The following is a 16157-nucleotide window of genomic DNA, read 5'->3' as shown; positions in this document are numbered from 1 at the left end:
TGGTTGACTCGCAGTCTCTGACTGGTGACGGAGCCAGTTTCTCCCAACCTGAGTGGCTCTGGTGTTAGTTGTCTGTCCCCAGGGTGCTGGCTGGGTTCCGGATGCAGAAGAGGTGCATTTCCCAAGTTAGGAACCAGAAGCCTAAAAATGACAGTTTGCAGCCAGGAGGTCCGCTCTGTACCCATCCCCAGGGCATCCGGCATCCAGGATGACCATGCCATCTTTGTGAAGAGCAAAGACAGAGCGTCTGGTCAGGATTTAGGCTGGGACATCTTTGGCCTCCATTTGATTGTTACTTGAGCAGACCATCACACACAGGACCCCAATAACCCCGAGATTCAAGTGGGAATCATGAGCCATCATGAGCCATCAAGTGACCATCATGAGCCCTGGGCTTGCTGCAGACACCCACATGCAGACCATCAGCATGCCATGTTTTTTGGGATTTTTTTTGTTTTGTTTGTTTTGCCATACTGGGGATGGAACCCAGGGGCATTCTACCTCTGAGATACACCTCCAGCCCTATTTATTTTTTTTTTATTATTCTCTATTTTGAAATAGGGTCTCACTGAGTTGCAAAGGGCCTCACTAAGTAGCTGAGGCTGTCCACGAACCGCAATCCTCCTGTCTCAGCCCCCCAAATGCTGGGATTATAAGCGTGCGCCACCACACCCAGCAGCGTGCCATGTTTTATTTAACTTGAGCTGCCATGGTGACCTGCACTGCTGCTCGGACCTCCCGCCCACCCTCACGTACAGTGCCGCGCCTGTCAGTGCCTCCAGTCCTTGGTGCCTCTGCGCTTTGCACAGGTGGTGTGCTCAGAGCCTGCGCATTTGGGCTGCCAGGGCCTCAGTGGGCCAGAGCACTTCCACCATAAGAGGGCACTCTCCTTCGAGAGCCTTCTGGGATGGCCAGGGATGGTTCCCTTGTTCTCATGGATTCTTTCTCCTGATGTGCTTTATCCCAGGGACAAGGATGCTCTGTGGCAGAAGTCGGATGCCCTGGAATTCCAGCAGAAGCTCAGTGCCGAGGAGAAGGGTCTGGGGGACACGGAGGCCAGCCACTGCCACGACTGCAAGCGGGAATTTAGCTGGATGGTGCGGCGGCACCACTGCAGGTCAGCCAGCACAGGTGGCTTGGGAAGGAGCCCAGGGCAGGTGTGCGGTTAGAGTCCTAGTGGGACACCCAGGGAGGGTTCTCTGAAAGGGAAGAGTTAAATATAAAGGGCAGACAGGGCTAAGGGGACCCGCAGAGATACAACACACCAGAAGGGCGGGAGGACGCCACTGGAAACCTGAGCTCTGGTCCTGGTCTCCTGCAGGCAGAGGTGGGTAAAGATGAAGGGCGGAGTGGGGCAGGTGGAGAGGCGTGAGCACAGGCCTGTGAGCGCCTGGTCTCTTACCCTGAGGTGTGGGGTGCACAGCCCAGCAAGGTGTCAGGGAAGACCTCCATCTACACTCTCTGCCTCCTGGGACTGAGATAGCAAACACTCTCCTACTGAGCTTGTCAAGGTGTCTTTAGTGGGATCTTCTGAAACGGGAGGGCAGAGCCGGGCTGCAGAGCCACGTGGCACCAGAGCCCAACAAGCCGAATGGATCACGTAAGGCCCACGGGCTTCACCCTCATGGCTCACGCCCCTTTCACTCCCAGGATTTGCGGCCACATCTTCTGTTACTACTGCTGCAACAACTACGTCCTGACCAAGCAGGGGGCCAAGAAGGAGCGCTGCTGCCGAGCCTGTTTCCGGAAGTTTGGCGAAGGCCCTGGCTCCCCTGATAGCACTGGCTCAGGCACTAGCCAGGGAGAGGCTAGCCCTGTGCTGTCACCAGCCCACACTGGGCCCCCGGCCACAGGAAGCCCAGGTCAGGCTCTCGCCCACTGCATATAGGTATTGCCCTACCTCACTGTGGCCAGGTAGCTCTTGCAAGCTTAATTCCATGATGCTAAAAATATACTACCACCAATCTGAGACTTTCTTTTTGCTGTAATCTGGATTGAAAAGGGAATAACTTTCTCCTGATGTGGTTTACTGTGAGGCCTGTGGGTAGACAGTGGAATACACCCACACTGAAAAATGCTGTCCCCTAGAGCCTCAGCCCTGGTGTCTGTCCTTCCAGGGATTATATCTGGAACAGTCCACATACTTCACACACTCTCACAATGGCCAAAGAGGACATACCGTCCTTGGCATCTCCCACTTGACCAACAGAAATCAGTTTCTGTTCCACTCTATTTGTCTGTGCCTGCTTTTCACCAATACTGTGCCGTTCTGGCAGCCATCCTTTTATAAGACATCTTAAAATCAGGTGCAGTGAGTCTTCCAATTCTGTTCTTTATGACAGTGTTGGCTATTGTAGACTCAGTGCTTATCCATATACAGTTTAGAATCAGTTTGCTAATTTCTACCCAAAAAATCCTGGTGAAATTTTAATTGGAGAATTGACATTTTATTTAAATGGACTGCTCCAATCCATGAACATGGTATAGTTTCCCTTTTACTTAGTTCTTCCTTGATTTTCCTCAGTGGTTATCATTTTAGATATCTGTTGCCTGCTTTGCCATCCTTCTGCCAACCTGAGAAGACAAGTTCAAGAGTATGATTGGATCTGTGGGAAGAAACTGATCTATGGTCCCTCTTGGCAGCCTGTGCCTTATGCCCTCCATTGTACAAACTAGAGATGAAAGGAAGAATGCTCCTTCCAAAGCCAAGGACTCTAGTTCATAGCTCATGAATGTTCCCACTAGACAGCCCAGGGCTTCCCTCATCCCAGCTCATAGGTCTTCCAGGAGTGACAGCGCAGCCTCATGTCAGGGTGCCGAGGCTCACTGTTCTGACTTCTGACATTTCCTATCTGCTCAATTTTTTTTTTTTTTTTTTTTTTGGACTGGGGATGGATCCAGGGGCATTCTACCTCTGAGCTACATATAGCCCCAGCCCTATTTTTCTTTTTTTCTTTATTTTGGGTGGTACTGGGGTTCCTGGAAACCCTTCTACCTCCGGGCTACACTCCCAGACCTATTTTATATTTTTATTTGGAAACAGGGTCTTTTAAGCCAGCACAGCTGGCTTTGAACCTGTGCACTCCTCCTGTCTCCACCTGTGAAGCACGGGAATTACAAGCGTGCGCCACCACGGCCGGCGCTTTTTCTTTTTTTTATTCTAATTTGAAACAGTCTCACTGATTTGCAATGGGCCTCGCTAAGTAGCTGAGGCTGTCCTCGAACTGCAATCCTCCTGTCTCAGCCTCCCAAATGCTGGGATTACAAGCGTGCACCGCCACACCGGCCTGCTCAATTTTTTCTCTTTCCTCTTTTCTCTGCCACAGTCCCGCCCTGCTGCTTTCTATAACATGCTTGCAAGGGCTTGTGGCGGGCGGCTGGCATAGTGGCACCTCTGACACAGCCTTCCTGCCCAGTGGCCTATGAGGTCACACACAAGGCTCAGCTGGGAGTGCAGTGCCTGCTGGACTCTGAGCAGAGAAGAGTTCTGCCCCACCCCTTAGTGGCTTGGGGGATGTGCAGGTCAGACAGTCCTGCTTCAGAGGCAAGAGCAAGGACTGCCCATGTCTTACAGGGAACTCGGCACAAAAGTGGTTTCTTTCTTGTTGAGTTCTGCACCAATAAGGTTTTGATAGAGTTTTCCCTTCAAAATTAAGACCCAAGCCTGTAATTCCCATACTTGGAGGCTGATAGAGGAGGATCACAAGTTCAGGTCAGCCTCAGAAACTTAGCGAAACCCTCAGTGAAAATAAAAACGTAGTGAAACTGTTTGAGAATAAAAGGGCTGAGATGTAGTTTAGAAGTGGAATGCCCCTGGGCTCAATCCTCAGTACCAAACTGAAGTAAGTAAAGGCCCAAGAAGGGAAGGTTGGAGCCTCGCCGAGCCTGACTCTGGAAGTCTCCGGGCCACGCGTCCAGACCACCTGTGGTCCTTTGCTTTCCTGGAGTGTCCCGACAGGCATCCCCCACCTGGACAGAATGCTGTCAGCGGCTGTTTAAAGCGTGTCAGGGCTTGTTCTGCGCGGCTGCACACCGCTTTCCTGGTGTAATGGTGTGTCCTCTCTCCCGCTGCCACAGGAGCGAGCTCCGAGCGCAGGCCGCCCGACGACGCCGTGTTTGACATCATCACGGACGAGGAGCTGTGCCAGGCCCAGGAGTCCGGCTCCTCCTTGCCTGAGACGCCCACCGAGACTGACTCTCTGGATCCCGGTGGGCCTGAGCAGTGAGTGGAGGCCGCGCCTCTCCAGGCTGGCTGTGCACCCGCCCCTCGGGCTTTGGCTGCGGAGGCAGGAAGTAGAGCGCTGGGAGCAGGGCTGGCTGCCCTTGTAGAAGGGCAGGGCCTTGGGGTGGTGCCCGGTGGGGGCCCTGGAGCGCAGCACCAGAGGGCAGGCGGTCAGTCTGTTGGTCTGGTAGAGCCCTTCAGAGGTGGGCAGCCTGGGGGCGCCGGCTTGGGCAGCTGCCCTAGTCTGCCTAGATAGCTCAGATGGTGGTTTAACCACAGAGAAGCACTTCCTCTTGGTTCTGGAGGCACGGCGGGGCCCAGACCCAGCTGCTGCAGAGCTGGTTTCTTCTCCTCCGCTGCAGATGGGCACCTGCCAGTGTTCTCGGTGTGCACACCCGGTGGCCCCTGACCTGTCTGCTAAGGACACTGGTCTGACAGGACTCGGCCCGCCCTCGAGGCTGTGTGACCTGGTTGCCTCTGGCCCTGAGGTCCTGGGTTGGGGCTTCAGCTCGTGCCTTTGGGAGAGAGGCGACAGCGCCTTCCTTGTGTGCTGCCCGCGGCTGCTCTTTACAACCTTTGCCACCGAGTCCTTGGGCTACGGGCACCCCACCTTGCCAGCTCCCTCCCGCGTGCCCAGCCTGGGGGCAGGACTCGGCTGAGTGTGATGGGCCACAGTGGGAGGGAAGACGTGCCTGCGGGGCAGGGTCGTCCAGAGCAGCAGAAGCAGCTGTGTGCGGGGCTGGCGTGGGTTTGCTGAGTGGGCTGTCGGTGAGCTGGGTTCATCTTTGGGAAATGCCAGCTGGGCCTGCGGGAGCTGCAGGAGGAAGGAGGCCTGCATTTTGCTGCAGTGTCTTGGTTGATACACGTCACAAGTCCTTGAGGTCCAGTAGGCGCCTCCACGTTTTACGGGGGTATAGGGGTGAGGCCTTAGCAGGCCAGGTCACTCGTCCTGTTTTCCTAAGACCAGCGGGGACCCGAGCCCTCCCTGCAGCCCAGGCTCCTGGTGGAGCAGGGGAGCCGAGCCCTCTCCTCTGAATCCCCCCGGCCTTGGGGCCCGCCATCGCCAGGGCTGAGGTGTCTACTCCCCTCCCAGCGGGAAGGGCAAGGCAGGGTGCCACTGCACAGCTGTGTGTGGTAAGGGGCTCGAGCTCCAAGAGCAGCCGCAGCTCCAGGGGAGGGACCGGGCGGACGCATAGGCCCAGGCCCGGCACCAGAGCCTTCCAGCAGGGCTCACCCCTGCTGCTGCACTGAGCTGTGCGTCTCCTGCTATGTCCTCATGCCTGCCATCTTCTCCAGACACCCGGGTGACATGGGGGCTGAGACCCACCGCAGAGCCTCTGCCAGTAATGGCGCGGAGCCAGAGGTCTGTGTCAGAGCGCAGTGGGGGCTGTGGTCGACAGCCCAGTGTCTCAGAAGCAAAACAAGAGCAGGATATGGTTAGAAGCCACCTTGCGCTTGAGCCAACCCAGGTCTCTGCTCCAGACGAGCACAGGGTTGACAGGCATCTGTGGCTCTGCCACCAGCATGGGGGTGGGGACAGCTGTCCAGCACCTCTGGCCGGGCTTACAGGTGCAGCCCACTCTGCTGCAGGAGCCAGCTCTCTGTAAGCGGTGAGAGGACCTTGCCGGGGCTCCCCACGATGGCGTTCCCCTCCTGGGGCATTGTCTCCTCCGAGAAAGCCAGGGTCACCATCAGCCCCAGGGCGGGGTTCCTGTGTTTAGCGCATCTCAAGCGCTGCAGCCTCCCATGGCCTCTGCGTTAGCACCCCCTACCCCCAGAAGGGATTTTGCGCTGCTCAGACCTCAAGGCCAACCCAGGGCTGTCTGGACTGGATTCCTCGTGCCAGGCCTCTGGCGCCATGTGGGACTGGAGAGGGAGCTGGCCCTGCCTCCCCTGACCGCAGCTGCCGGAGCGCAGTCCGTAACTGCAGCCCTAAATAAATAAATAGTTTTGAGGGTGTAGCTCAGAAACAGAGCACCCTTGGATTCAATCCCCAGGACCACAAAAAAAAGTGTAAGTGCTGCCTTGTTCCTGCAGAAGGCACCCTTGGGTGCCGGAGGGAGTACGGCGTGAGCGCTGTAAGGAAACCTTGGGACACCCGCCTGAGTGCACCAGGGGGCCTTGGCGCCTGGCCTGTGTGCACCCGGACGAGCCGCCCCTCACCGGCTGGCTCAGAGCTGACATAGGGCTTCCCTCTCCTAAGAAATCACACCTGTTACCATGTGGGGCTTCCGCCCGCGCACACACGGTGCGGGGCTTTGCGTGCACCCAGCACTGGGGGAGGCCCTTAGAGCCATGCGCCACCACAGGGCAAGGAGGCAGATAGCCAGCGATGCTCGGCCAGGGCCTCACCGACACCAAGCCCTCCACCTGTGCACTGTTTTGGCGGGGATTGGGGGAACCGGAAGTCCAGCAATCCTCTTGAAGCCTTTGAACAGCTCGTCAGGACATAATCAGCACTTGACACCACGCCGCCTCCTGACTGTGCCACGGAAGCTACTCTAAAGTGCCCCACACTGGCCCCAGGCCGAGGGGCACAGCGCAGAAGCGGGCATCTCCGCAGCGACTCCTGCTTCCTGCCTGCACCACTGCCCAGAGCGCGGCCCGGCACACCACAGCAAAGCAGAGCTCGCCAAAGGCGGGAGGAGCTTGGAGTCCAAAAGTTTTATTAGACGTGAACCTCATACACTGCTTGGTGTGCGTGTGCACATTTATATGTGTATGTGACCAGCATGGGATAATTGTACTTTAAATGAGCTGCTTAGATTTATGATAGCCTTAAGCTCTATTTTCCACCTTTTGTGAGCATTTTATGGACCGCTGGGATTCTCAGCCAACTCTGGCTCGTCAAGTCCGTTTACAGCCCCGGTGGCAGTCCTTCCAGGATTAATCAGAGGGCGCGCAAGCATTATGCATGCAAGAGTCGGCCGCCCCGGCGCCTGGTGGCTGAGCGGCCCCGCGCTGGGCCTCGAGGCTGCTCGGGCGCACTGCCCACAGTCGGGGTCTTCTGAGCCGAGGCTGCCTGCAGCTGTGCTGTCTGCCCCTCTCCAGCCTGCAGCCCCAGTCCCAGCCACACAAACCTGAGGGCGCTGTGCTGTCCCTTCCACTCCCGCATTTGGGGAGCCCTTACGACGCTCAGGCTGCCCGACACCTTTGAGCCTTGGGCCGGGTCTTAGGAAGAGTGCGAGCTCTGTCTGTCTGAGGGGCACTCTGCACCAGCCAGCTCTTGGGAATGCATGTGCTATGCACAAAGCCTCCTCATTCGTCCAGAGCGCATGCCGTGCTCCCGTGCGTTCTGGGGTGGCTGCAAGGCCCCTGGCCTACAGCTGGAACATGCTGGTGGCCTCCATGTTGTGGGAGGCAGAGCAAGTCTTGGAAGTGTCCTCGGAAGACTTCCACTGGCTTGAGACCCCCAGGTAAGGGAGGCAGCCAGCGTCCTTCACGAGTTTCCGGAAGTTCTTCCGGAACTTGAGTCCGACAAAGGCATAGAGCACAGGGTTGAGGCAAGCCCGCAGGTAGGCGATGGCCTCCGTCACCACGACAGCGTAGTGGAAGCTGGTCCTGGTGTGGTACTCCCAGCTTGTGCTGCGGACAAGCTTGACGAGGTTGAAGGGCGTCTGGGTCAGCAGGAACAAGGCCACCACCAGGAAGATGATCTTGAGAGACTTGTGCTTCTGGAAGCCTCGAGCGCGGAGCAGGGTCTTGATGATGACGGGGTAGCAGAGCGCCATGGCGAGGAGAGGCAGGAAGAAGCCCAGCACCATCTGGGTGGCCAGCACCACGGTGGAGATGCTGTCGTCCTGGTAGTCGCAGACCAGCCTGTCGTGCTGCAGGACGTCGGCATAGAGGACCTGCGGCAGGGAGACCAGCAGGGAGACGGCCCAGGTGAGCGCACAGATGCCCCGGCCCCACGCCGAGCGCCGGCCCTGCTGGCCGTAGGCCTGGGTGGCCTGGACCACCGCCATGAAGCGGTCCACGGTGATGCAGGCGAGCGTGAGCATGGACGTGTAGAAGTTGATGGCGTAGGTGCCCCGCAGGGTCTTGCACAGGACCCTGCCGAACACCCACTCGTGACTGCCCGCGTAGGCCCAGAAGGGCAGCGTGCACACAAACACCAGGTCGGCCAGGGGCAGGTTCGCCAGGAACACGTCCGTCATGCTCCTCAGCTTCTGGTAGAAGACGTAGATGACCAAGACCAGCGCGTTCCCCAGCAGCCCGCAGACGAACACCACCAAGTACACGCAGGGCAGGAAGACCCCCCTGAACCGCAGGAAGCTCTGGTGCGCCTGGCGGCTGTGGTTGAAGCCGCCCAGCTCCGTGTCCTGGTAGTCGTACTCCTCCATGGCTTCGTCCCGATGTGCACCTGTGAGTGAAAACCCAGGAGTCATACCCGGGGCCGAGAGCAACACCGGACGGACGACGTATGCAAGGACAGATAGCCATCTCCTACGCCAGCACCCTGAAGGTGACCTGTTCCAGGGGAACCTGCCCAGACAGGAGGAAGGACTTTTGTTTGGCCCTAAAATGCTCAGGATTTCCCCCAACTAAACCCCATGCCTGTCCTAAAACGCAGTGCTCCATTGTTGTGGAAACAAGCTGCCACGCAGCCCACTGGGGCCGTGGCCTGGGAAGTGGCGCTGCTTTCCGGTGGGAAGCCTGTCTTCAGCAGCTGCCCCACCCCCACCCCCGCCTGTTTGCTCTTGAGTTCCAGGTCGCAGCGCGTGGCCTGGCCATCACAGTGCTCTTCCCTCAGTCACGTGGATTTGAAAGGGCGACTAGTGGAGAGCCTGGCACCGGACGGGCCAGGGCGCTGCTGCCAGCCAAGCGGCCCCTCCCCTCCGCACCTGTCAACCTCTGGGGGTTGCAGCTTCTTTCACAGACGGAAGACCTGAAATGGGGCTCCTGTGGGTGGCCGCTGTGGCGAGGCCAGGGCTCTGTGCCTGCAAGGACTGTCCCCGCTGCCTGGCCTTTTCTGCCCTGATCCCGCTAAGGAGCACCGCGGGCCCTGGGCTGGCGGATCCCGGCCACCCTCCCCGCTGGCCCACCCCAGTGGCCCAGGCTCACGCCCTACACCTCCAGGACATGTTCAGCATGGTCTGGACAGCCACCTGACTGGAGGAGGGCAGGTTGTAGGCTGCGTGTCCCCTTGTCCTCCCTGGGCGCTCCTTGGCTGAAGTCGAGTCCTAACTGGAACAGGCCCCAGGGCTTTCTGTGGGCCTCGGCCTCCTGGGCCCAGAGCCCTTTTCTCACCAGCAAGGAAGGACCTGGCTTGGTAAATGGTCTCACACCTAGACCACAGGGGGTCAGATCTGCCAGGGTGATAGGTCAAGCAGTAGGCATCCGGCCCCACGAGGCTCTGCAGCCCTAGATTAAGTAGGTCAGATAACGAAGTCTATGTGTTATTGCTTCACGTAGAACAAAACCTTTCTATCATTTGAAACAGGAAACAGGCCGCTTTGCTTTTCTTAAGAATATGGGTCTGCCGAGCATGGTGGCATGTACTTGTAATCCCAGTACTTGGGAGGCTGAGGGAAGAGGATCGCAGAGTTGAGAGCAGCCCCTGCAATTTAGCAAGACCCGTTTCAAAATAAAAAATAAAATAAGGCTGGAGATGTAGCTCAGAGAAATGCCCCTGGCCTCAATTTTCAGCACCATATACATGCACACTGTACACACACACACACACCACACATACACACACACACACACACACACACACACACACACACACACAGTATGAGTTCAACTCTCCTTTGTGACTTTATTCATGTCTTTTTTTTTTTTTTTTTTTGGTGGTACTAAGGGATGGGACCCAGGGGCCTTCTACCTCTGGGCTACACTCCCAGACCTATTTTATATTTTATTTGGAAACAGGGTCTCTTAAACCAGCTGAGGCTGGCTTCGAACCTGTGTGATCCTCCTGTCTCAGCCTCCCAAGCACTGGAATTACAAGTGTGCGCCACCACACCCGGCTTATTCATGTCTTTTTCAAAAATTTTGTTGCAGCTTTGCTGGATTCCTACATTGGCACCACATGTTTTCTGAAAGGACCAGTATAGGTTCATGTGTAGTAGTTGGCAAATTTAAATGGTATCTTGGCAGATAGGGACTGGACACTTCTCTATAGATAGCGCATTAAAAGCCACTGCCCAGACCGCAGCATGGCAGCGCACACATATAATCCCAGTCCTTGGGAGGCTGAGATAGAATGATCACAAGTTCGAAGGCAGCCTCAACAACCTAGTGAGGCCATCAGCAACTTAGTGAACCCTGTTTCCAAGTAGAAAATAAAATAGGGCTTAAGAGTGTAGCTCAGGGTAGAACACCCCTGGATTTCCAACATCACCAAAAAAGTAGTACTTTGATTTTTGGAAAGCACAGTACACTTACACTGTTCAGAATACTGTAACCACCAAGTAAATATGTAAAATAATTATATTTATATCGACGATAAAAACTCCTGGTTCTTAATCTTTTGCTCATAAACCCCATTGAAAATCTCATAAAAGCTGCAGACACTTCCCAAAAAGTAATCTAGGGGCTCTTAAACCGTGTTCTTTAAATATTTCAGTAGTTTTCACAGTGGCTACTGATTTATACTGAGAAAATAAAGTGAGCAGCAAGCAGAGGGGGCAGCGGAGAAAGGCATCTGGAGAGCTTGCAGGGGGCTGCCCCTGCGGCCAGCCCACACCAGCCTTCCCTGAGGAGGCCCCCTGAGAGCCTGCTCCCACACCGGGAGGGGAGCCTGCTCCCACACCGAGCACAGGGTTAGGTCCCCACCTTCTTTCCACCATAAAGAGAAAGAAGTGACCCACCAGACTCACCAGCAGAGACGCCCGCAGGCAGGCAGCTCCAGAGAGGGGCTGCTCAAGCAAGGTCTGCCTCTGCCTCCCTGTGATGTGGTCTGTGTTTCCGCTGAATATTTAAGAGCCCTTGCTGGTGACTCCCAGGGCCCACATGACCAGCCTGCGGCCCTGTCGTCAGAGTCGAGGCACAAGGCTTGCCGGGTAGACAGCCCACGCCCCCTTCTTTCCGGCAGGTGACTCTGCTCTGCCAGGCCAGATGGGTTTTATTTGTAAAGTAAGGGGGTGATGGGCGGGTTTGGCTCTGTCGGCCCACAAGATGGTGGGCTTTGCCCATAGCACACCCCTTCAGAAGAGCCTGAGTCTGTGCCCAGGCAAAGTCCTCACTGTGCCCAAGGCTCTGGTGCACATGGCTCCAAGGTGCCCAGCAGCCCTGTATCCTCATGGCCGCCCTCCGGGTTGGGCATTATCCCTTGTGTAGAGAACATGGGGCCAGAGCCAAAATCACAGCACCGCATGCACATAGGCAGCAGCTGCTGATTCCAGATCCAGACTCCGTTCAGCCCCATCAGGCCCGGCCAGGGTGTGCAGCTCCCTGGGCCGCCCTCTCCCTCTCGGGACCCCTCCCCCGTTGGCGGCCCCACCCTCCTGGGAAGCCACACCCTGAGGACAGGAGTGGGGGGCCGCCTGGATTGCTTTCCCACCCGTCCCAGTGGGGCAGGCAGCCAGGGTGGACCCTCTGCTTCCCCTCACTGGGCACCCCTGTCGGGCCCCTCCTAAGGGCAGGCCAGGAGTCAGGAGTGGGGTCCTGGAGCAGCCTCAGGATCCAGACACGCCCTAGCCACTCCGAGTGAGTGCCCGGTGGGTTAGTGGAGGGCGGGGTCGTGCTTGTCCGGCAGTGTCCTGGTCTGTCTGACTGCAGAGCCAGAGCGCCCTGCCCCCAACAGCACAGCACGGAGCTCAGAGCTGGGGCCTCTAGTGGGCTTCCAGCCTCACTGGGACTACCTGGGCAATCTGGCCTCCCACCAAGCAGGAGCAGTTGCGTAGGCAGTCCTTGAGGAGGGGCCGAGGGCCATGGGGTGCCGGAGGGTGGGTGGTGAGCACATGGCCGCGCCCTTTCACAGCGGCCTCCCGGCCTCTGGGCAGGAAGGACTGCTTGACCCTGGATTTTTAAGCTCTGAGAGGGTTTTTTCTAGGGGTCAGCCGGCCCACGCCAGTCAGGGTACGGTCACAGGCGGTGTTAGAATGGCCTGCGCCTTGTCGGCGTCGTTCATAGGTGAATCACTGGCACGCCTTGGGGGAGGAATGGAGGCCTGGTCCCTAGCACCCTCCCAGACAGCAGGCCTGAGGGAGAGACACCCTTCTCCTGCGTCCTCCCCAGTGGGAAGTTCCATGTCGCCAGAGACATGCGGACCACCTGGGGCCACACGTTTATTTCAGAGCCACTTTTCAAACACGGTTGTCGTTCCTGCCAATTTGGAGAGATCATTGTTTCAAGCCTATTACTTTGCTTTGAAACAAAGCTCTAACCTGAAGGGCGACAGCCAGCCGTGTGTCTTGGATTTCCCCCAAATACTGAACATCTGAATAGAGTCAGGGAGGATACCCACCGCAGATGGGCGCCAGCCTGTCGCCTGCTCCCTCCCTCCGAGGGGGGCCCTGGCCCCTGGTCCGAGGCAGTCCTGCCAGTCTTGGTCACGGTCACCCAGCCTGGCCTCCTGGTGAGCTAGGCCCGGCCTGCTCTCACCTGCTAGCCCCTGTGCTGGCCTGGAGGATGGCCCGGTGTGCCACTGTATCCCACCGCTGACGCCAAGTCAAGTCCAGGCTCCAGAGGTGCTCGTCCACTCCAGAGCTGATGGCCCCCAATTGGCTGTAGGCAGGAAGGGAGCCAGTGACCAGAGGAGAAACTACTAGGGCTTTACTACCAACTTTAGAGCGAAGCTTAACTACGTAACTTAATGAAATGACAGATAGCCATAAAATAAACCTAGTAGGAAAGTAGATACTGCATCCAGAGGGACGGTGCTTGGAGGCGTGCTGCAGCCCAGCCATCCGGACTGTGCCGGCCAACAGAGCCGCTGGCCATCGCAGTGGCCAGCCCCGGGGACCGCGCCATCCGTCCCGTGTGTCTCCCCAGGAGCCCGCCTTTTGCTCAGTTTGAAGCAGTGTAGTAGTGGCTGCCGGGCTGGACGTGCAGTGCTGGCCCAAAGGCCACCCTCTTCCCAGAAGGCGACGAGCAGAGGCTGTGGAGCTGGGCAGCACCACTCAATGCTGGGCTCATTACACCGGGCTGGGCACCTCAGCCCAGGATGGAGACGGCCACGGCACCTCTGTTGGTGCAGACGTTTGCTGAGCATGGGCTGGGTGCACGGCAGGGGCCCAGCAGCACCCAGATGTGCACCCAGCGGGACCGCAGCCTGGCCTGCCCGCTCCAGAGAGAGATGGAGACCCAGCAGTAGCGGTGGCGTGCCATCAGCCACGGGAGCAAGGCCACCTCCGGCCAGCTTACCCAGCTTTTCTCAATAGCAAGGGAAGGAAATGGCCACCGGAGGGGCCTTCTGCCCCCTGGTGGTCGAGCCGGCCATTTGTCACTCTCAGACTTGCCATCCCTCAACACCTCGTGGGTGTGCGTGTGCGTGTGCATGTGTGTATGTGTGGCGCACCGGGGATTGGACCCACGGGGGTTCTACCTCGGAGCTACACCCCCAGCCCTATTTATTTGTTTGTTTATTTTTTATAATACTGGGGATGGAACCCAGGGGCATTCTGCCTCCGGGCTACACTCCCAGACCTATTTTTATATTTTATTTGGAAACAGGGTCTCTTAAGCCAGCTGAGGCTGGCTTTGAACCTGCACGATCCTCCTGTCTCCGCCTCCCAAGCACGGGGATTACAAGTGTGTGCCACCACAGCTGGCTATTTTTGTTGTTTTTAAATGGGGTCTCTCAGCCAGGTGTGGTGGTGCACACTTGTAATTCCCGCGCTTGGGAGGCGGAGACAAGAGGATGGCGCAGGTTCGAAGCCAGCCTCAGCTGGCTTAAGAGACACTGTTTCCAAATTTAAAAAGTATAAAAATAGAATCGGGAGTGTAGCCTGGAGGTAGAAGGGCTTCCAGGAACCCCAGTACCACCAAAAAAAATGAGGTCTCTCTAAGGTGCTGAGGCTGGCCTTGAACCTGCAATCATCCTGTCTCAGCCTCCCTAGTACTGGGATTGCAGGCGTGCGCCACCATGTTCCAGCTCATAGTCATATGTTTTACTTGATGTTTTATTTGGAGGAATCAATCTTTGTTAGAAACAACTGTAATTTATTATGAAGGAAACTTGATTATAAGAGCAAGCAAAGGAATAAAACAGTCACGCTGCAGCGTGCCAGACAGTGTGTACGTACACTCACCAAGGTCGTCACCGCAGAGGGCCATGTACGGCACATATGCAACACCAAGTTGGGGTAAGGAGCATCATGGCCAGGAAGCCCCTGTAGACAGCGGCAGAGTCCCAACTCTCCCAGGCAGGACATGTGCTCTCCCACGCACGAGGCTTCAGAGTGTGCGCCCTAGGGCTCTGGAAGCAAGCCCCAGCCAGTGTGATCCTCGGGGGGGGGGGGGGGGGCATGTTTGCACGAGTGACTTGAGCCCTGTGAGCCAGGTCATTCCTTGTTCCCAAGGACGCGGCCAGCTGGCCTGAGAGCAGGGAAGTGGCTCCTGGTGTTTACACAGTCACCATGGTGTTCTTGGGCCAGACGTGCGGTCTGCCTCAGTGGCCAGGCAGACGTCTAGGTGGAGGACCTGGGGGGGGGGGTCGGACCTGCGCACTCACTCGCGCCAAGGGCTGGCCAGCGTGCACGTGCGGAGCGCGCACCTGGGCCTCAGCCAGGTCAGGCATTCAGCACCTCCTGCCCCCGCAGCACCTGCAGCACACGGTGAGTCTTATTTGAGCCCTTTTTTGCCGGCCACAACCTATTACACTGATTCCTAGCCCACCAGATGGATCACAACCCACAGTTGGAAACTGCGACTAATTGTCACCTTGGAGGATGTGCCCCACCCATTAGGCCTCTGCCTGCAGGTGACTAAGCGTGACACAGAGTCCTGCGTCGGCATGGTCAGAAAGGGGGTCTGGGGGGAAGAGAATGACCGCACAGCTTTTACCCCAAGTGCAAGGAACCAGGAAACCCACAGGGGCTTCCAGAGCGTCCCCCTCCATAGCACTTCCTCAAACTCTGTTTTGGTGTTTGCACTTGGACAAGGATAAGAACAGTGACGTGGGGCCCGAGTGGCCCCAGCCTGACCGCGCTGCTGGCCCGGGGCCTCCACGAGCACAGCAGCCTTGCATCGGGCATGTGGCCCAGAGGGAGGGCAGGAAGGAAGGCTGCGCAGCAGCTGTAACACGGGTGGACGGTGGACGGGCTGCTGCAGGGGTCGCTGGTCGGCTGAGAGTACGCTCTGGAGGGAGGAGCAGCCACCACACCTGCCTGTGCTCCCCCTGCCCCGGGCCTGGCACCCTGAGGTTGGCCACGTGACGCCAACCTTCAGGGTGCGAGGCCTCTGCTGCTGGCTGATGGGCACGTTCTCGCTGGTGACTTTCAGGGACACCACGTCGCACTCGCCCACCCCTGAGGACGTGGAGGACGTGCCTGTGGGGCAGGACGCCGAGATCTGCCTGCTGAAGTCGGGGGAGCTGATGTGAGTGGGGCGAGGCTTCAGGTCCCCTGCGGTGTGCAGTGCTTAGGTTCTGATGACAGGCCTGTGTGATCACTACCACAGCGAGTTCACACGTGGCGGTCCAGCAGGCGTCCCACCTCAGGAGAGAACCGCTCCAAAACGGATTCACAAAATAACAGCACGAGCTTTTCACGAGCAGTGACGCTCACGGAGCTGCTCTGGGGAGCGCACGGTGCTCCTCGCGCCCGCCGCTCCTCTCGGGGTAGCTGTGGGGAGTTGCTCCACCACGGCCTGGCTGTGGGGCAGGTGGACCTGACCTCCGCTTTAGTCCCTTCCCTGTGTGGAAGGGACAGTAAAGTGTCCTAGCCGCAGAGGGCAGCTTGGTGGAGAGATGATGGCGTTGGGCGAGACTGCGTGGACTGGACTAGGTTTCTTTCTGGGCCTTGAGTTTCCTTGTCCGCAGAATGGG

General features: G+C 57.6%; 2 protein-coding genes across 4 annotated transcripts in view; one reads left to right on the top strand and one right to left on the bottom strand.

Moving 5' to 3' along the window:
• Positions 1–16157, top strand: part of FYCO1 (FYVE and coiled-coil domain autophagy adaptor 1) — a gene marked incomplete at both ends in the record, with an annotated part of 37274 nt that overhangs the window by 16973 nt on the left and 4144 nt on the right. For all 3 annotated transcript variants that reach the window (XM_080715926.1, XM_080715925.1, XM_080715927.1), the window contains 4 exons: positions 968–1117; positions 1651–1862; positions 4078–4222; positions 15614–15709. In XM_080715926.1, coding sequence (XP_080572052.1) covers positions 968–1117; positions 1651–1862; positions 4078–4222; positions 15614–15709 — 603 coding nt within the window. The remainder of the gene's footprint in view (positions 1–967; positions 1118–1650; positions 1863–4077; positions 4223–15613; positions 15710–16157) is intronic.
• CXCR6 (C-X-C motif chemokine receptor 6) lies at positions 7543–8565 on the bottom strand (the record flags this gene model as incomplete). The annotated part of the gene is made up of 1 exon (XM_080715682.1): positions 7543–8565. One exon carries the CDS (start codon positions 8563–8565, stop codon positions 7543–7545), a length of 1023 nt encoding a protein of 340 aa, XP_080571808.1.

This window comes from Muscardinus avellanarius, assembly GCF_963383645.1.
Source record: "Muscardinus avellanarius genome assembly, chromosome: 18".
NCBI lineage: Eukaryota > Metazoa > Chordata > Mammalia > Rodentia > Gliridae > Muscardinus > Muscardinus avellanarius.
This window is presented reverse-complemented; position numbering and strand designations above follow the sequence as displayed.